Raw genomic sequence first — 21,720 nt, 5'->3', positions numbered from 1 at the left:
TTATTTTTTTCCTCCATTAGCAAGAGACAAAAGGAGAAAGGAGATGTAAAAAACATTACTGTATTTCTGTATCACAAGAAAATTCCTTTCATATAAGAAAATAACTTTTTCAGAGAAATCTTTTATGTAAGTTCCATATCATGTTTTTTTCATCATACCTCAGTTTAGCTACAATATATTCAAAATAGAACACCGTGGAAACTAGTCATACAATTAATTAATTTTGTGTTATTTGGAAATAAATATGCTTCACAAGATCCACAGTGAAACTGCTTGTTGAGTTCATGATACTAAAACCTCCCTTTTAAACTACAATCTAAATGCAAGCTCTTATTCTTAATCCATTTTGATACAAGGGTGGAGTATGGAACAATAGCAGCATAGTAAAAAATCTGCAGCCACTAGTCTCATTTGACTAAGCTTGATCACACCAGTCTGCAAACAGATCATTGTGTATTTGCTTTTGCAACTGCTGAGTAGTACTTTCTTCTGCCATTTCCTGCAGCTGCATTATTCATATTAATATAGGAATAATCATACATTGTACGTCTGGGTTATTCTAAGAGGGCTGTATGTTTGACCTGTCATTCAAAACAATCTGCCAACTTCATTAGCTGAGGCACTTCTCAGTATAATGGTAATGATAAATATGTTTTACCTTTAATTAGAGTGGTGGGCTTTATGCTTCTATAAGGCAAGGCAAACTTTGCTCTGATGTAATAAAAGCTCAATCAGGAAGCATTTTATAATCTTGTTTATGTGAAACTAGGCTGAAATTACATCAAACTCACATTACAGATTTCCTTTACTAGTTTTGTAACTACTAGAAATGTAGCAAATGTACCATATTTTACCTTTTTTCTGCTGAAACAAGGAAGCGTAGACTTTTATTAAATATATTAATTAAACAGTTCTACTCTTGTGAATAGTTGTGCTTTATGTTATATAACATGTCTTTATATTTTTTTCATAGAATCAATTAATCACCAAAGTTGGAAAAGACCTTCAGCTAGTCCATCTGCCACCAGTATTTTCTCACTAAACTGTGCCCCTCACTACAACATCTAAGCATTTCAACAGTTTCTAACACTCAAGTATCTTCCTAGGCAGCCTATTCTAGCACCTGATCACTCTTTTGAGGAAGAAATTTTTCCCAGTGTCTAACTTGAATCTGCCCTGCAGTAATTTGAGGCCGTTCCCTCTAGTTCTATCTCCAGTTATGCAGGGGAAGAGGGCAATCTCCACCTTGCCACAAGCTCTTTTCACATAGTAGTAGAAAGCTATAAGGTCTCCTCTGAACCTCCTCTTCTCCAGAATTACAAATCCCAGTTCCCTCAGCTTCTCCTCATACGCCTTACACTCCAGACCCCTCACCAGCTTCACTGCCCTTCTCTGAACATGCTCCAGGGCCTCAATGTCTTTCTTGTAGTGAGGTTCCCAAAACTGAACACATTACTCACTCTACTGGTGCTGGTTTGGCCTCACAAGCACTGACTACAGGTGAACGATCCCCTCCTTGCTCCTGCTGGCAACACTGATATAAGCCAAGATGCCACTGGCTTTGGCTATCTGGGAACATTGCTGGCTCATGTTCAGATGAGCATCAATCAATACCCCCAGGTCTGTTTCTTCTACACAGACTTTCAGCCACTCTGCTCTAAGTCTGTAGCATTGCCTAGGGTTGTTGTGGCCAAAGAGCAGGACCCAGTACTTGATTGTTGAACTTCACCCCCTTGGCTACAGCCCGGTTGTACAGATTGTCCAGATGACTCTGCAGAGCCTTCCTATCCTCAGGCAGATCAACACTTCCTTTCAACTTAGTGTCATTTGCAAACTTACTTAGGGTATACTCAATCCCCTTGTCCAGGTCATCAATAGAGGTATTAAACAGGACAGTCACCAATACCAGCCCAGTCTTCTAGTGTTTTGAATTTCATCTAGCAAGTTTTGATCCGGCAAAGCAGACATTGCTAGCCACAGGAAACAGTGAGAAGAAACCTGATCCATATCTCCCGTTTTACTTTCTACAAGTATCCTGTTGCCTAGAAAAGCTTTTGTATTTTCTGTAGATTAAATATTTATGCATATTATGTGGGAGGCTGACAGCAAATAGTTGATGTTAATTCATTCCTCTGAGGAAAAACTGGCCCTGAGAACAGATCAATCACAATGGATGAAGGTAATTTTTAAAACTTAATATTTATTTAGGAAAGGGGTTCGTTTATGTTGAATTATAGCACACAGTTGATGTATAAAATGTTTAACAAAGTGCAATAACTGAAGTTCTCCTACCTTAAGCTTCTCTGGTCTCTAGAAATATTTTGTAACATTTTTGAAAAACAGAATTGAGTTTCTACAGCTTAATGAGACACTGAGTATTATTTCATCCACAGCAAGTGACAATGTATGCTCATGCTTTTGAAACTGTCATTTAGGCATGTAATTATAAGACATATAATGTTAGAAAATGAACAGAAAAGATTGTACGAGGGATTGATAAAGGGCTGATGACAGTGGCTTCTGTTCAAGACTGAAAAGTGAGTTCAGTAGTTTAACAGCACAAGAATCTTAAGTTCTTGATCAGAAAAATTTGTTCAGAAATTTTCAAAAGTCTTCAATTGATTTGTAAGGCAAGCGGCAGAGATAGATCTAACAAGCAGTTTCAGTTGTACAGTATGTAAAAAAAAATATGCTAAAAGGATGTTTAATAAAAATTGGATTAGTAATTAAAAGTGTGTCAACTATACTTCTACTTTCTTTTGCATGATGCATTTGAGTTACAAATATAATATATTTATTTATTTTCTTTCAAGCTAAGAACTCTTTCTGCTGCTTATTGTTCTCCTGGAACAGTAATTCCATGTTTGCTGGGAAAAAAAAAATTATTTGTAAAGCAAATGAGATACTGGAGGATTCTGCCTCAAATAAGAGAACATAATGCTTTAACAAAAGGAAGAAAATTGAATATTGCTGAGTTTTTTTGTTGTTTCTACTAGAGTTTTCACAGAGACAACATCATAATCATCATTTGTAAAGAACTATAATTAAATAGCACCTGTACTCATCCTTTTTGTTATACAGAATATCTCTTACAAGATGTTATTGTGAATGTTAAACTCTGTAATGCTTTTCACAGAATCACAGAATCACAGAATGGCCAGGGTTGGAAGGGATTTCAAGGATAATGAATCTCCAACCCCCCCCCGCCACAGGCAGGGCAAACAGCCTCCTCATTTAATACTAGACCAGGCTGTCCAGAGCCCCATCCAATCTGGCCTTGAACACCTTTAGGGACGGGGCATCCACAATCTCTCCGGGCAGCCTGTTCCAGCACCTCACCACTCTCTCTGTAAACAACTTCCCCCTGATGTCCAACTTAAATCTTCCCTCCCTCAACTTCAAACCATTTCCCCTTGTCCTGCTGTTATCTACCCTTTCAAAGGGTTGATCCCCCTCCTGTTTGTAGGCTCCCTTTAGGTATTGAAAGGCTGCAATTAGGTCACCCTGCAGCCTTCTTTTCTCCAAGCTGAATAAGCCCAGCTCCCTCAGCCTATCTTTGTAGGGGAGGTGCTCCAGTCCCCTGATCATCCTTGTGGCTCTCCTCTGGACCCTCTCCAACAGCTCCCTGTCATTCTTGTACTGGGGCTCCAGACCTGGACACAGTACTTCAGATGGGGCCACACAAGAGCAGAGTAGAGGGGGACAATCACCTCCCTGTCCCTGCTGGCCACTCCTCTTCTGATGGAGCCCAGGATACCATTTGCTCTCCGAGCTGCAGGAGTATACTGCTGGCTCATGTTAAGCTTTTCATCTATCAAGACCCCCAGGTCCTTCTCTGCAGGGCTGCTCTCAAAGACCACTCCTTCCAGTCTCTATAGATGCCTGGAATTCCTCCGGCCCAAGTGCAAAACCTTGCACTTTGCACTTTTGGGACTTCAGTCTTCTGATACATGCTCTGAGACATCCATATATGGGGCAAAAACTGAAGCACATAGCCAGAGATACAAAAATTAAAATAGCCAGCATCAGCTACCATTTTTAGTTTGGGATTTATCAGAAATGTATATAGGTGAATATGTAAGTGAAAACAGAAGGTAAAATTATGTGGGCCCTTTTAAAGAGTATGTAACTACAATAAAGGTAAACAGCTATGCAAAGCCTGTAATGAAATCAGGACTGTTTGCCTTGCTCCACCTTAGGGAGCAGGCTGTTGAGAATTTGGATGAGGGAAAGAAAAGAAAGATTTGTGTCTTTTTCTCTGTAACCTGCAGAACTTGACCATAAGTCACAATGGAATCATGATAGAACAATCTGTTCTTACCTGTTATTAAAGACCATGGTTGAAACCTTCCCACCCATATTAGTAAAAGTATTCTGTGCTCACAGATCAAATAAAATTCTTATGCAGAAAATTTAAATGCATTGATGAAATGAAAATAAAGGTCATCATAGCTTATTTAGAAGTGAATAGCACTCTATTAATGAGGCATTAAGACCTGCTTGTATTTACAGGTTGCTGAGTAATAAGCGAACAAAAACTGGGAATACCTTGTAAATATCTTATCTAGCCTATTTAAATGAAGTAGAAGTCAACAAATAAGTCTAATGGAAATCTAGATTCTCAAGTGTTTTTTTTCCAATATCTCAGTGGTTTATCGTCAGAAATGTATTCCTTCACAGAAAAAAGTAGCCATAAAATTGACAAGTGAGATCAAGAAAAAGCCTTGTTGTAGCAAAATGTTAACTGCTAATAGGAAATCTTTTTCAAAACTATCAACTTTTTAGTTCATGGCATCGTAGAATATCCTGAGTAAGAAAGGATCCACAAGGATCATCAAGCTCAACCCCTGGCTCCACACACCCTAAAATTGATACTCTGCCTGAGATCATTGTCCAAACATTTATTGAACTCCAGCAGCCGGGGAGCCTGTCCTAGTGCTTAAACGGTGAAGAACCTGGTGAATAACCTTTCCCTAGACCCATTCCCAGCCCTGCCCTGGCACAGTACCAAGACATTCCCTTGTATCATATCACTGTCACCAGAGACAGATCTCAGCGCTGCCCCTCCACTCCCTGTAAGGAACTGTAGGCTGCCACAAGGCCTCCCCTCAGCCTGCCCTGTTCTAGGCTGAACAAGCCAAGGAGAATCAGCTGCCCTTCTATATCTCGTTCTCTAGGCCCTTCACTATCTTTGTTGCTTGTTCCTATGTCCTCTTCTTTATGCCGATGTATTTGTATAGAATAATTCAATAGTTTGAACATTCAAAGTATTCACAAACTGCCTGTGCATGTTCCTCTCATGCAATAAACTCTAAGTTGAGAATAACAAGTTAAACAACATCACTAATTGTCAGCTCTGTTAGGCAATGCCATTGGGCAAGGCTGTTGCTTAAGGCTGTGTAACCTGAGAATGACAGAGAAAAATATGTGGTTTGACCAGCATGAATAAGCAAAAAAAATCACAATGAATTTTTGTCTGGAAAAATCTGTAAAACTGCCATCAGAAATTCATTTTCAATTTATTTTCAGGAAACAAGATATTCCTCCCAGAGTGTGAAAATATATTAATGCATGAATCTTCAGCTTAACAATTCCAAATCTAAATTAATATAATTATACAGTAACTGCAATCCTTGCTAGAACTGCAGACTTTGATATTCTACAGTAAGTTGATATCATCATGCTGCAGTGCTCAGTGAGAAAGACTAGATCAGTTTGTAAAACCACCCACTCCACAGGTAAACAGGAGAAGCTGACACTGTCCCATTCATAATCAAGGGAACCATTGAACTGTAGTGAATCTTGCAGCTGAGTTGTGGTACTTGACTGCTTGTAGAAGTGATCAACAGCAGCAATAAAAATGACAATTTGGGCTTCGTTGTAATCAACGAAGAAAATTAATGTGGTCTTGACTGCCAGTGACAATTTGTTCAAGGCATAAGGAGAGCTATTATTCTTTTCCTACTTCAGGTTTCATGCCTTGTTTTCTAGTTAATAAAGAAAGACTTGGTACATCTGGGACCGCATGGGCTACACCCTCGGGTGCTGAGGGAGCTGGTGGGGGTGATTGCCGAGCCCCTCTTGGCCATCTATCAGTGCTCCTGGTTAACTGGAGAGGTACCGGAGGATTGGAGGCTCGCTGATGTGACTCCCATCTTCAAGAAGGGCCGTAAGGAGGATCCAGGAAACTATCGGCCTGTTAGCCTGACCTTGATTCCAGGGAAAGTAATGGAGCAAATCATCTCGGGTGAGATCACACGGCACGTGCGTGGTGTCCAGAGGATCAGGCCCAGCCAACACAGGTTCATGAAGTGCAGGTCGTGCTTGACCAACCTCATCTCCTTCTATGACTGGCTGATCAGTCTGGTAGATGAGGGAAGGGCTGTTGATGTAGTCTACCTAGACTTCAGCAAAGCCTTTGATACAGTCTCTTACAGGCTTCTGCTGGGGAAAATGGCTGCCCGTGGTCTGGACAGATATACACTTCTTTGGATAAGGAACAGGCTAGAGGGCCGTACCCAGCGGGTAGTGGTTAATGGAGTTAAGTCCAGCTGGTGACTCGTTACGAGTGGTGTCCCCCAGGGGTCGGTACTGGGGCGCATCTTGTTTAATATATTTATTGACAACCTAGATGAGGGGATTGAGTGCACCCTCAGTACGTTTGTAGATGACAACAAGTTGGGAAGTAGTGTGGATCTGCCTGAGAGTCGGGATGCTGTACAGAGGGATCTAGATAAGCTGGATGGCTGGGCTGAGATGAATGGGATGAGGTTCAACAAGGCCAAGTGCTGGGTCCTGCACTTGGGCTGCAACAATCCCAAGCAGTGTTATAGGCTCGGGATGACTGGCTAGATGATTGTGAAGAAGAAAGAGACCTGGGGGTGCTGGTTGATGCTTGGCTGAGCATGAGCCAACAGTGTGTCTGGGTGGCCAGGGGGACCAACGGCATCCTGGCCTGCATTAGAAATAGTGTGGCCAGCAGGAGCAGGGAGGTGATCATCCCCCTGTACTCAGCACTGGTGAGGCTGCCCCTCGAGTATTGTGTTCCGTTTTTGGCCCCTCACTACAGGAAAGATGTTGAGGCCCTGGAGCATGTCCAGAGAAGGGCAAGGAAACTGGTGAGGGGTCTGCAGCACAAGTCTTATGAGGAGCGGCTGAGGGAGTTGGGATTATTTGGTCTGGAGAACAGGAGGCTCAGGGGAGACCTCATTGCACTCTACAACTTCCTGAAGGGAGGTTGGGGTGAAGAGGGGTTTGGCCTCTTCTCCCAGGCAACGGACAGGAGCTGGGGAAATGGCTGCAAGTTGTATCAGAGGAGGTTTAAATTAGACACAAGGAGAAACTTTTTTCTCTCAGAGAGTGGTCAGGCACTGGAATGGCCTGCCCAGAAAGGTCATTGAGTGACCGTCCCTGGAAGTGTTCAAGAGGCGCCTGGACGAGGAGCTGCGAGATATGGTTTAGTAGCTTGTGGTTGCAGTGGTAATGAGAAGACGGTTGGACTAGATAATCTTATAGGTCTTTTCCAACCTTGTGATTCTATGATTCTATGATCTGCCTAAGTCAAAGGAGTAATTTTTTCTTTTGCTAAAGTTCTTCTTTTGAGCCACACATAAAAGACTGCTATCAGTGCTCGGAGTCTTCTCTTTTCCTGCACTACTACTTCTTGCAACAGGTCACAGAGGATGGGAAAGGCTTTATTCAACTGTTCTGTGCATTTATGAGAAAGTCTAATATATATACCTGCTTTTTTATTTGTTTGTTTGTTTGTTTGTTTATTGTAAGACCTTCATAAAATGAATGGGTAAAATCAGAAGTACTACTGACAACACCAGGGTCGGGCTCAGACCTAAGCTGAATAACCCCAGTAGATCGTTAGAAATCACAAACGTCACAAGTTGCTGTGATTGTTAAAATCATTTCACAGATTTTGTCAAACAATTTTGTTTTTTTCAAATGAAAATTGCAGTGTTTGATGTTTTGATATAAACAGTTATGAGACACATGAGAGATATAATATTGCTTTTTTGTTTCCCTTTCCTGCCATAGTTTTGAATTGTTTATTCAATTGTTTATTTACTGGACATAAAAATTAATTTGTGTGGGGTTGATTACATAGTAAGATGCAAGAATATTCCACTCTATACATTATTGATATAAATTCTGCATTTACAGAGTGAAGAACAGATATCATACAAGCCTGGTTAATTTCTCCATCCCTTTATAGACTCCTTTCTCTGATGTCAGGAGCACCTCTCAGCAGTCTAACTTGTGCCTTATGTTCCAACAGTTGAGAATCATATGGCATTTGTAATTTCAATTAGTAGCATATTTAATGATTTACAAAGACTTTCAGAACGCTGTTATCAGGGTTGGCTTGCACAGGCTGCAGATCTGAAGCTTAGTTCCCTCTGTTTTGAAAACACAGACATATTTCCCTGTTTCCTAGGTGACACAGCACAGAATTGTAGAACACTTAGCATTAAAATATCAAGTTTCATTAGAAGTTGCTGTGCAGGGAACCTCTGGAGAAGGAAGTCTAAGTATGAGTGAGATAATTCTTACTCCTAAATGTCTGAACAATTTCTACAGTTTTCTTTTTCTTTTTTTTTTCTTTTTTTTCTTCTTTTTTTTGCTTTTTTTTTTATCTAAAAGGAGTTAAATTTATGCTGTAGCTGGAATTATTCTATGTAAAGTAACCCACACTGCAGTATGAATAATAATGCATTATATTAAAACTTATTCAAAGATATAAATGCTCTATGTGAAGTTATAACACTAATTTTTTCTCTTGACCTTGTGCAGAATATGATTGTGCTCTACCACAATCAAAATACTGATTTTAATCTCTCTCTATGGATATTTTCTTCAAACAATCTATTATATCTGTTTTTGTTGATATTTCTAAATGTGTTTTCTATTATATTTATTGTACGTATTGTCTGGTTTTTTTTTTTTTCTTTTCTACTTCTACTTAGACCAATATTCATATCCTGAAGAAAATATTCCCCTGTCATTACTACCTTGGTTCTGGAAGAAGAAAAGGAATTCTGTATCTCCTGCTGATAAAAATCAAAACAAAACAGGTAATGTTAGCCTCTTCACAACATTTGCACACACTAAATAATTACTAAATTATCAACATGAATATGGCACTATTGTAATGGAAGTGTTAGGTTTGTTAATTATCTGCTGAACATTTTAAGAAATATGGTATAAATCTTTGAAGCACAAACTGGTAAAAACAGTGTCAAATTGTCCCGGTTGATATTCTGTATCAATCTCTTTGACAGATAGGCTGTGTGGCCCATTTGCTCTAATTGCAATAATAGGATAAGATAGGATAGGTTAGAATGGAGTGGAGTGGAATAGAAATAGAAATTAGAAATAGAAATAGAAATAGAAATAGAAATAGAAATAGAAATAGAAATAGAAATAGAAATAGAAATAAAAATAGAAATAGAAATAGAAATAGAAATAGAAATAGAATAGGTATATGTAAGTTGGGATCTTCAGAGGTCATCTAGTCCAACTACCTGACTACTTCAGAGCTAAATAAAAATTTAGCATGTTACTGAGGGCATTATCCAAATGCTTCTTGAGTCAGGAATGAGGCATCAACCACTTCTCTAGGACACTTGTTCCATTTCATGATGGCTCTCACAGTAAAAACATTTTTCCAAATATCCAGTCTGAGCTTCCCCTGGCACATACTTGTGATGTTCCAGTGTATCCTGTCACTCCAGACCAGGGAGCAGGGCTATGCAACTGTTTCTGCCTGCCTTTCTTAGGGAGCTGCAGCTGATGTCATTTCTTGGTCTCCTCTTTGCCATACTGAGTAATCTGAGCGTTCTCGTCCTCTCCTTACAGAACATGCTGTTCAGCTCTTTTACTAGCCTTTTTGTCCATCTTCAAACACTTTAAAGTACTTTACTAACACCTTTCTTATGTTGTGGAGACCATTTGCAGCTGGAAATACTGTGTTAAATCAGATCGGAGATCTTTGTTAAGTCACAAAAATGAGATTGCAGGCTTGGAATCTCTTGCTTCTTAGTCTGGAGGCACCATTATTGGACAAGCAACTTATGTCTGATTTTTGAAACATTACTTACACAGTCTACTTTTTTGTTAAGCAGATCTATTCTGTCTTAGTTGAAGTCCAGGGCTCCAGGCAATTTTTCAACCCAAATCCTTCTATTATATCTCAATATGTGAGTGAAGGGAAAATAAAATAAAAAATAATTAAAAGAAAAAGAAAAAAAGAACATTTGTATGAGTAGAAAATAATTGTAACTTACCAATTGCTAGTTTCAGACACGACAAGAATGATACTAACTGGCATAGTGACATTGTGATAGACCAACTATGAGACTGGAAAACTAGCAGAATAACATATCAGCGTATTTCTATGTTGTTCTATACTGTATTCTATCATCCTTGATTTTGTTTGCCAGCTCATTCTTTGTGTATTATGGCTAGAAGATCATGTGCTAGCAGTTAGTGTGCCACTTAAGTAAAAAATTCTGGCACTGGATGAAATAGCATTTGTTTCAGTGACTAAGTCGGTACTCTGAAATGGTCAACCTGTTGCAACTAGCCAGGCTAGGCGGGTCCCTAGGTAGTTTTGGGGAAGAACATGAATATACCTGCCACCCATATAAGCCTCTGTAATAATATTGCAATAGTCTTACAAGTGTAAATAACACACCTGTTAAACACATAACTCTGCCTTTCCCTGAGGTTGGTTTAAGACCTAACAATTCAAAGACTTCAGCTGCATAAAAGTGACTGATCTATATGGTTCAGATTAGTTGAAAAAGGAAGATACTATATTTCTCTCAGTAAGCCATACTGTTTCAAATACTGAAATAGAGAAATTTTCATAGAGCTTTGCCATTTTGCAATTCTGTGAAACCAAACTGGAATGCAAACTAGTAAAGAAACAACATTTGTATCACTTTTCAAAAGATGAAAGAGACAGAGAAGGATTTTTTAGGTCTTTATCATACACTGAATTCAATTTATTGATATGAGTATTATAATACAAATATAGTTAATATAATAAATAATTGGATGTAACCATTCAAATTATGATCCTCTTTGCTTCATGGCTAGCAAATTTCAGAACTTAAAAATTAATGTCTACAAACTTTGTAAGATTCAACAAGATCTCCACATAAGTATCTCACATATGAGATACTGGGAGAGATGTAAGCTAATTCAGCTCCTACTAAAGTAAACAAGCATGCATTTACCATGTTGTGCTTTTCATATAATAAAAGGACTATACTGTTTTGCTGTTCATTTGGTTTCATTGCTCTTATCTTACAATTTCTGCAAAATTTGGGTGTTAAGTCTCAACATATTAACAAGCATATTTTCTTCAGTGTCTGGATACTCTTCAGTGATTTCAATTAGCAGAAAAACCAAATGCTAGTCAGTCAATATAAAATTAAAGTCCTTTATCAAAATTGTATTGGTGCTAAAAACACAATTCCTTTACTCTAACAAAAGCAGCTATTATCAGCTTCCTTTCCTTTTTGATACAGTATTCATGCAATTATTATAGCAACACTTATATCTTTTAACTAATGCTAGTAAGGATGCAAAACATAAGGAATATTTCTTGATTACAAAGAAAACAAGTGCTAGGCCATTTGTCTTCACTCTGATACCTTCTGAAGCATTCTCTTTATGTAACGAAACACAACATGGCACATCTGCTTTATCTTTTCCCTCATCAGTTTTCAGGAGGAAAGTAGAAATTGAGTATGAGATGTACTGGTATATTAGGTTCTCCTTCGTCTTGATCACCTAAAAATGGACATTCTGATATGCAAATACTTCTCTATCATGAGGAAAATATGTCTTTACTTGTAATAAAATAAAAATATTAATTCAGTAGTGATATAATTATGCCATGTTTTACATGCTGGCATGCCTTGATATATTTATTATTATAAGGAAAACATCTCTGGCACTGTAAAAATGAGAAATAAAAACAGTGAGACTTTGGGAGTTACACCCCCCCAAAGAAGTAGTCCTTTTGTTTTCTCTCCTTAAGTAGTATCATGAAGTCACTTCTCTGTCTTTTCTTTCTATCATAATTGCTAGTAGTCACTTCTATAAAAGAAAATAATCCTCTACAAGAGAACAGTCCATGCTGGTGAACATGTAAAAGATAAGTCAATATAGCAAAAAAAATAGGCAATTGAAGGTATGCATGGGATGTGATAAAGGTACAAGATATATCTTAAAATGTATAGGGTAATTCCCAGATATTAAAGCAGTTGTTTTTCTTGCAATTGGCGTGAAAAAAGCACAGAAATAGAATTAGAGAGAATCAGTAACTCACAGGTACCACTGCATCTGAAATACAGTGTGAATCCTTAAGCATAAAATATTACTGGGGAGTGGCCTAGCAATAAATCAGGCATGCCAAGAATGAATGCTGCTATTTTAAAATATGCTTTTTAGTTGAGAGTGTAAGCAATAAATGAAAAATAAAAATAAAAAAAAAAAGACCACAAACCAAGTTCTTTGTTCTTCCCAGGCATTAGTTTCAAAATAAAAAGCAAGATTTTATCTAAAGCAAACAGCTATGTTTCTCAGCGTGCCCTGACATTAAGGTCCCCCAACTATCCCAATAGGAATGCTCTTTCACCTTCCTGCCATAGCTTGTTATGCAACGAGGATGGTTATCTCCCTCTGTGTAAAGAGCTCATATCTGTCTGATGCAGAACTGGGAAGAATTCTCAGCTTAGATGTGGCCTTGCAGAATTACTGTGAAACATACTGCAGCACTGTAGACAAAGCACCACCACAAATTACATCTTCATGAGAAACTAGATAGTTTTACTATTCATAGGAATAAGGTGTAGCACAACTTCTGTGTCTGTCCCTTGAATCTTTGTAAGGGATGGCCCAGAATCATAAGCATCTCATACCTTTCATGTGACCATGAAATGGTAGAGTTCTCGAATCTTGGTGGAGCCAGAAGGGGGAACAGCAAAACTACCTTGGACTTCTGGAGGACTTGAATTGTTCAGAAGACTAGTAGGGGTAGTCCCCTGGGTTTAGTCTTAGAAGTAAAGGGGTCCAAGATGGCTGGTCGCTGTTCAAGTAGGAAGACATAAAGGCGCAGGAGCAGGCAGTCCCCCTGAGCCACAAAATGAGCCGGCAGGGAAGAAGATCAGCGGGGATGAATAGGGAGCTAATCTTGAGGCTCCAGGAGAAAAAGAGAATCTATCTCCTGTGGAAGAAGGGACAGGCAACTCAGAAAGAATACAGAGAAGTTGTTAAGATGTGCAGAGAGAAAATCAGAAAGGGAAAAGCCCATCTTGAACTCAACCTGGCCGCTGGGGTAAAAAGGAACAAAAAACCATCTTACAAATACATCAACAGTAAGAGGAGGACTAAGGATAATCTCCATTCTTTATTGGATGAGGTTGGGAATGTGACCACTGAAGATAAGGAAAAGGCAGAGGTTCTGAATGCCTTCTTTACATCTGTCTTTAAAGGTCAGACTATTATGCTCAGGGTACTCCACTCTCTGACCTGTGGTCTTGACTGGGGAGCAGACTAAACGCCCCATGATTCAGGAGGACACAGTCAGAGACATACTACTCCAACTGAACTGTCACAAGTCCATGGGGCCAGATGAGAGTCACTCAAGGGTGCTGAGGGAACTGGCGGAAGTGATAGCCAAGCCGCTTTCCATTATCTATCAGCGCTCCTTGTTGACTGGTGAGGTCCCAGAAGACTGGAGGCTTGCCATCTCCATCTACAGACTCCCATCTACAAGAAGAGTTGTAAGGAAGACCCGGGGAACTACAGGCCTGTTAGCCTGACATCGGTGCCAGGAAAGGTCATGGAGCAGATTTTTTCTTGAGGAAGATCATGCGGTATGTGCGGGACAACCAGGGGATCAGGCCTAGCCAGCATGGGTTCATGAAGGGCAGGTCCTGCTTGACCAACCTGATCTCCTTCTATGATTTAGTGACCTATCTGGTGGTCGAGGGAAAGGCTGTTGATGTAGTCTACCTAGACTTCAGCAAAGCCTTTAACACTGTCTCCCACAGTATTCTCCTGCAGAATCTGGCAGTCCATGGCTTGGACAGGTACGCTCTTGGCTGGATTAGGAACTGGCTGGAAGGCCAGGCCCAGAGAGTGGTAGTGAATGGAGTTAAATCCAACTGGCAACCAGTCACGGCCCCAGGGCTAGGACTGGGGCCTGTCCTCTTCAATGTCTTTATTGATGACTTGGATGACAGCATTGAGTGCACTCCCAGTAAGTCTGCAGATGACATCAAGTTGGCTGGAAGTGTCGATCAGCCTGGGCGTAGTGAGACCCTACAGAGTGATCTGGACAGGCGGGATAGCTGGGCTGAAGCCAATAGAGTGAAGTTCAACAGAACCAAATGCCAGGTCCTGCACTTTGGCCACAACAACCCCAGGCAACGCTACAGGCTTGGGGCAGAGTGGCTGGAAGACTGTGTAGAGGAAATGGTCTCAGGGGTATTGAGTGGTGCTTGGCTGAACACGAGCCAGCAGTGTGTCCAGATGGCCAAGAAGGCCAATGGCATCCTGAATTGCATCAGAAACAGTGTTGTCAGCAGGAACAGGGAAGTGATTGTCCCTCTGTACTCAGCACTGGTGAGGCCGCACCTCAAGTACTGCGTCCAGTTTTGGACCCCTCACTGCAAGAAAGACATTGAGGCCCTGGAACGTATTCAAAAAGGGGCAACAAAGCTGGTGAGGAGTCTGGAGCACACACCTTATGAGGAGCAGCTGAAGGAGCAGGGATTGTTTAGTCTGGAGAAGATGCGGCTCAGGGGAGACCTTACTGCTCTCTATAACTACATGAAGGGAGGTTGTAATGAGCCGTAGTGAGGTCTTCTCTTGTGTATCTGGTGATAGGACTAGAGGGAATGGCTTCAAGCTGCGCCAGGGGAGATTTAGGCTGAACGTTAGGAAATACTACTTCTCTGAAAGAATGGTCAGGCACTGGAATGGAGTGCCCAGGGAGGTGGTGGAGTCAAAGACCCTGGAGGTGTTCAAGGAACATTTGGACATTGTGTTGAGGGATATGGTTTATGAGTACTATTGGTGATTAGTGGATGTTTGGGCTGGATGATCTTGTAGATGTTTTCCAACCTTGGTGATTCTGTGATCTCTCTTTATTTTATCTTCTAAGGAGGTACCTAATTCTATGTTAGGTTTTGTTTTTTGTTTTTTTCTGGTCACTTTTAATGAAATCTTATGGCTTTCAAATAATAGTTGCAAGTATCCTCATGGTTCACTGAAAGCTAAGTGGTCAGAGTCTTTTCAAACTTCATGTTTTGAAGTTTGGTTCATGGTTTATTCTTTAACTCTGGCTGGATTTATAAGCTTGAAATCACAAGGATTTACTAGACTACATGAGTGTAGAGGAGATAGGCTTTAACTTTTTCATTCTCTTTCAGTGAGGATTTCTAATAACCATTCAAAAAAATGACCTCCTGCTTAAAGCTTCTATGTTATCTGGGGAATGAAAAGTAGCAAGCTAACTTCAAAAAGATTTCCAGGACCTAGTAATTTACATCTTTACAGTATTGATTCATGCAGCAAACATACTAGTAGGAACTGCAAGACTGAATTAGCAGGTAAATAGATAGATAAAATTCAAAACAAACCAGTTTGCTTAGCTCAAACTGAACATATGCTCATAGCTTTTCTAACAGTTTTGTTTCAACATTTTTCTACAAAACTGGAAAATATAAGGTAATGATTCTGTTCGTGTGCACTTTTTTTTTTCCCGTGAATACTGCAAAAGCTGTTATGTTTACTCCTCAAAAAGATGATTAGATAGGTGAGAAATTTTATGTTTCTCATCAAACATTTTGCAGTTGGGTATCTACACAGGACAACAACTAACACTTAGGAGTGATAAGAATACCATGTGCTGAATTACCATGCATGAAAGACAGATACAAAATTCCTGTATAGAAAGGGAACTGAAATTATATGTGAAAATTAAACCTTGTAAGTAAAAATTATACCCCTCTAAACCTCCAAAAGAGTCTTGGACATGGAACCAGAGATTTAAAACTAAAAAGAAGTAGCATATTGAGATCCAATTTTTGGAGTGAGAGTGATATAAAAATTAATCTTCGTAATAGAAAACAAATCTATTGATGTTGTACCCTGTGGAACCTGTTTACCTACATTTCTGAAAACATAGCTTAAGCAATGCTAGACGGAAACAGATGATATACCAAGGAGGCAAGAAATGGTAAGGTGCAGTTTTGTAGAATGATCCAATCCTCCAGCCCAAGTCCCAAACTTACATCTAAAATGCAATAAAATGATAAACACAGGCTAAACAGAACTACAGAATACTACCAATATTAGTTACTATAAGTGCCCTTACTAAAGTAGATATTTTCTCATTTTTTTTAATCATCTTGCTCTGCAACATCTAGCATGGATATTTTTTTTTTTGGCAGAAGTTTTTGGTGAAATCTTTTACTTACACTGCAAAGATTGGGTTAAAGTCCATTGTCAGGAAAATTATCTGGTTTTCTAAGTAGTTTCTATGGTGAGATCCTTTCCAACAGCAAAAGAAGAAAAATATCTAATGAAGTTCTTACAGTCTGAAAAAAGAAAAAATGCTAGATAACTCCTTAAATTGCAAAATTACTTTCAGATAAAGTAAGTTCTGATCCTGAGATGAATAGTCCTGTGAACTGCTCCCATTGATTGCAGACTAGTCAGCTTGGCCATAAAGGAGGACATTTAGCTTAAGGCAGCTTCCTGATTGCAAGAATGAAAAAGAATATCAAAGCTAATTAGATTCAGTCATTTTCTTCTAAATCACTATTATTTGTGGTACAGAAATGAAACTGGAGATATATGAAGGTATTTATAATGTAATTATGTAATTACTATTATTAAAAGGGAGTAAAAAATCTATTTTGTGTCCTGACCGTAGTAAGAATTAAGCAGGTGACAAACCTCTCCATGCTAAAAGCTCTACTCAAAAGCTGCTCCCATCTTTAATCCTAGCTTAAAATTTATTTATAGGTATTTCTCCCTTGCTTCCACCTGTTTTCTCCTTCTCTGTATGAGTGAAAGATTGCCTCTCTCTCTGTCTCTCTCTTTCTCTCTCTTTCATGCCCATTACAATCAAACTGTCATGTTTCACTATTGCCTTCCTCAATCTCTCCTGTACAGTTAACACCAGAGTTTGTGTTAGTTTGATTTTTGGCCAGAGTTTTATGCTTCAGCTTTTTTATCATATAGGTAAGGTTAATTGTTTATTACATTTATCTTGCATTAATACCAAGGCTTGGTTCCAGCTTCCATAATTTTTCACTCATCTCTCACCTTATATTTCAGATTGCTTGAAAGCTCTACTAATTTTGGCTGAAACAGAGTTGTTGTTTTTTTTCATAGTAGGTGGTGTGGTACTGTCTTATGGAACTGTGACCAAAACAGCACTAAGCTACTTCAGTTATTACTGAACAGTAATTACAGTCTCTTTCTTCTCTGTTTCCCCCAGCAAGGAAGCATAAGAACCTGGAGAAGCACAAGAGCTAGGGAAGGTGGAGGGGGAATACCTCCAGAACAGCAGACCCAAACATACTAAAGTGATATTCCATATCATATGATGTCTTGCTTAGCAATAAAAACTGAACAAAGCAGGAAGGGGAAATGTTCATTGTTACAGCATCAGTCTTCTTGAGTAACTGTTACATGTGATGAAGCCCCAGTTTCCTGGCACTGCTTAAACATCAGCTTAGTAGTGCTCAATGCTTAAATATTAAGAGAAGGGAATTGATTTTTCTTTTTGCTTTGCCTGCACTTATTTTCTTTTGCCTGTTATGTTGTATTTGTCTCAATTCACAAGTTTTCTCACTTTTACCCTTCTGATTCTTAACCCCTGACACTGTGTAGTATGGTTACATGATGCTTAGCTGCCTACTGGATTTAACCTGCAACAGAAGCTATAGGAACATATTAATCTGCTGTTTCCTTGGGTGATGTTGCTGACAACATGAAAAATGTGGCTGATTGTTGTGACTGTGAGAGAAAGGATTAGAAAAAACAGTTCCATATTTGTTATATTGTGATTATTATCATTAATCTCTAATAGATTACAAAAAGTCTGTTTCTTTTTCATTATTGAGGAAAATCTTCCTATATGGTTATCTAGAAAAGCAAAAATAATTAAGGAAATAAAACAGCAGTAGGATAAGAGATTTATTGCTGATATAGTCTGTCTGAGGAAGATGAAATCTTGTAATGGAGCCCTATGAGAAAACAATGTTCTCCCTAGGAAATTTGTTTAACAGTGATAAGCTGTGCTCCTGTCTCAAAAAAGATATTTCCTTTTACCTGTGATGAAAAAAATAATAAATTACAAGAATTATATACAAAGAAAGCAAAAACTATCTTTTTACTTTGCTAAAGCATTAAAAAGAAAAATTAAAAGTCTATTGGTAGTGGTGCTTACCATTTGGGCCAGGGCTGCATCTGATTTTAAACTATACAGTTGGTATGGTAGAGCTGCAGTCATTACAGCACACACAAATGCATGAGGGTAAAATGGTAATTTGGGATGACCTTCGAAAGATGAAGTAGTGAATGGTATTTTAAACAGCTGCTCTCTTGTGTTGTATTTCAGTGTTCTGTAGTCACACACAATAGATAGATTCTTCTCAGAAAAGAAAAGCACACAGTCAAGAAAGAAGGTAATTCAGTTCCTTCCTAGTCCATTTACCAGGAAAGCATTTAGCAATACTAGGAAGAGCTCTTTATGAAAGAGCAATGTACTGAGCTTCGATATGAGTGTTACTATCCTTTCTAGAAGAGAAGATCAGGTAAGGACATTTTATCGGTAGAAAACACAATCCCTGCTCAAGATGCTTTTCTGAATCTGCAGTATGAAAATGTTGCATCTGCTTTGCTAGATACAACTTCATTCAGTCCATGTAACTTTCAGTATTTACTTTGCCAACTTCATAATTCTTCTTGGCATCCATTACCTCTGGAAGAGTGACTTTAAGGCCTTCTCAGTGTTGCTAAGCCAAATTTTTATGGGTTTTAAGTTTTTTTGTGTGATGTTGACAAGCAGTGAGCAAATATCAATAGTGCAATCTGTAGCTATATATCAGATACTCTGTAATGACATGACTTCAGTTGCTGAACTTATATGGACTTACATTTTCATTTCTCTGTATGTGTTTTGATTGTTGCCTGAAAAGCCTCCCTTTTGTACTTAAGATTCAGAATCAAGTACTTCCTTCCTTTCTAACATAGAAGTTTGTCTAGTTGTTCTATACACCACAAAGAGCTAGCAAACAAATGTATTTTTCAAATGAATTTGTGAGACTGGCACAGAAAAAAGAAAGGTAACAGGACAACAAACAACAACCAAAAACAAACAAACAAAAAAATCAAAACAAAACAACCCTGAATATATCCTCTTAATACTTCATTACCAATAATTACTTCTTTTGTTTTGTTTTGTTTTGTTTTCAGAAGCATGGACAGAAAGTGTTACTCCTTCAAGCTCTTGTATTACTGAATATTTAGTAAGAAGTGATCCTGAACCTAAACCACAGGCCATAATGCACTCATCAGCTCCTCTACCAGGCAGCATAATTAATTTTTCAGAAGAGATTCAAGAAAATCTTTCATGTGGGATTAAAAATGTTATGATTGAAGAGACACCTGACCAGGGTGAGCAGCACTTTGTCCTTAAATGTTCAGATTGAGAATGTACTGTTTTCCACTGAAGAGTGACACACTGTAGTCTCAAAGCTGAACTAGTAGCATTTAATAAGCATTATAGTCCATATTGCATCATCAGGGTGAGAGTTCCTGGTATGATTCAGCGTAAAGGTACTAGAACTTGTTCTTTAGGTTCTCATGTAGAAGAGATGCCTCTTGGCCTTATGCCCATTAAAAAAAAAGCCATTAGGAGAGCAGACCTTTATTATCTCTTGTTTATCTGTAAATTCTATGAGGAGTATAACCTGACAGATTCTAAAAACTATGAAGAAATAGAGTTTCAGTTATTGAGAAATAATTCTTCTGACTAGTTTTTGCCTATATGACTATGCCAGGTAAGATTAAATGTTTCCAAATAGCTTGTTATATTACCAATCTGACATGTTAAAAAAGAAAGTGTTTTTGCCAAAGAATAAAGAGCAACAAGAACAACTGAAATTACTCTGAAAAAGGTAAATGTTATACTTTGATTCTAGTTATAGAAATGAAAAATTTCTGATTTGAGGACACTTGTGTTCTTAAATGGGATTAAGTTTCCTGTTGCTATGTTGGTTTTAAATTCATCTTAAAGATGGCATTGAATGTAAAGAGAAAGAATTGATAGAGATATCTAGTCAATGTCATATCAGAAAATCCTGCACAACAAACTTGTGAAAATATATATTAAGTAGTTAAACGTCTCACAAATGCTCAGCAAAAGAGAAGCCAGATATAGGTGACAACTATCATCTGTGCATTAACCTGTGGGAGTTTGAGATACGCTTCTTCACCATGGACTGCTGTAGACCTCAGCATAACTTTGAAGCCATTTCAGCAGATGCTATGGCAATGTTTGCATTTTTTCCAGTAAAAAACAATGCAGCATTTCTGATTTCCACTAAGAGTTTCAAGATTAATCTTTTTTCAAGCAGGAAAATAGAACCTTACTTGGCTTGCAATAACTGATGCTCCCATGCTGCTTTTTTTTTTTTTTTTTTCATTTTTTTCACCAGAAGTGGGATTATGAATAGTAGAGAGCTTTTTCAAGATTTGCTATAGTTTCAAATATTCTCTAATGTGTTGCAGAGGAATTCAAATATTTAAAAAAATTCATATATTTAAAAAAAAAAAGTAGATCTGAAATGATAAAGTTATTTCAGAAGTAATTATTCTCTGTATATTTTAGCATGCATTCTTTAGTGACATATTTCAGTAAATATAACCTTATATATACATAATGATGTATATAATATATAATGACGTGAATGATGAATTCAAGAAAAAAAACTTGAGCTAAAGAGCACTCCTTCCATAACATGTTTATTTAGTTATGTATTTTACATATCATTAAATTGGATTTTAGAAAAAAAGAGTTTTATGGTTGTGCAGAAATAAGAACATGATGATTTTACCCAGAACCTGGATAAACTATTTTAAGATAATACATTCTGTTACAAAACTCCCATTTAAAAAATAAAGCAAAGAGACTTATATTTGATTTTTTTAAAAAAATCACTGCACTTGAGGTATATGAATATTGCTTTAGGATCTCAAAAATGTAGCCCTACATCTAGATCTCCCCAATGACCAAATATCCTTCATTTCTGATAAATGTCTCAATCTATTTAAAGAAGCAGAAGACTTCTTCCAAACACTGTTCTGAATTTTACTCCAGAGTACTTGAGAAGATGCTCATGTTTTGTGGGTTTGGTTTGGTTTTATCTCAGCACTCACCAACAAACGTGGGCCAAATATATCTTCTTCAATAATGTGATCCTCCCCACCACCACACATTTGATTTCAATGACGCTGGACAAAATCCAACATCTCGTATTTTGACAGAAGATGAGAAGCAAGACCGAGGGACAGTCTTTAGTTTCAGTATACCTCTATTGCCAGGCTCATGTAGAACCATTGAAAAATCAGGCAAATATTGCATCCTTTTTCTGCTTGTGGTTCTTTCAGTGA

At 38.3% G+C, this 21,720-nt stretch overlaps 1 protein-coding gene across 2 annotated transcripts in view; it reads left to right on the top strand.

Moving 5' to 3' along the window:
- The first annotated feature begins 2,025 nt into the window (after nucleotides 1–2,025).
- LOC116217534 (uncharacterized) overlaps nucleotides 2,026–21,720 on the top strand; it is a 39,221-nt gene continuing 19,526 nt past the window's right edge. For both annotated transcript variants that reach the window (XM_085214478.1, XM_085214479.1), the window contains exons 1-3: nucleotides 2,026–2,179; nucleotides 8,976–9,083; nucleotides 19,522–19,722. In XM_085214478.1, coding sequence (XP_085070604.1) covers nucleotides 2,170–2,179; nucleotides 8,976–9,083; nucleotides 19,522–19,722 — 319 coding nt within the window. In that variant the 5' untranslated portion in view covers nucleotides 2,026–2,169. The remainder of the gene's footprint in view (nucleotides 2,180–8,975; nucleotides 9,084–19,521; nucleotides 19,723–21,720) is intronic.

The sequence above is a fragment of the Meleagris gallopavo genome, chromosome Z (genome assembly GCF_905368555.1).
Source record: "Meleagris gallopavo chromosome Z, MGAL_WU_HG_1.1, whole genome shotgun sequence".
NCBI lineage: Eukaryota > Metazoa > Chordata > Aves > Galliformes > Phasianidae > Meleagris > Meleagris gallopavo.
This window is presented reverse-complemented; position numbering and strand designations above follow the sequence as displayed.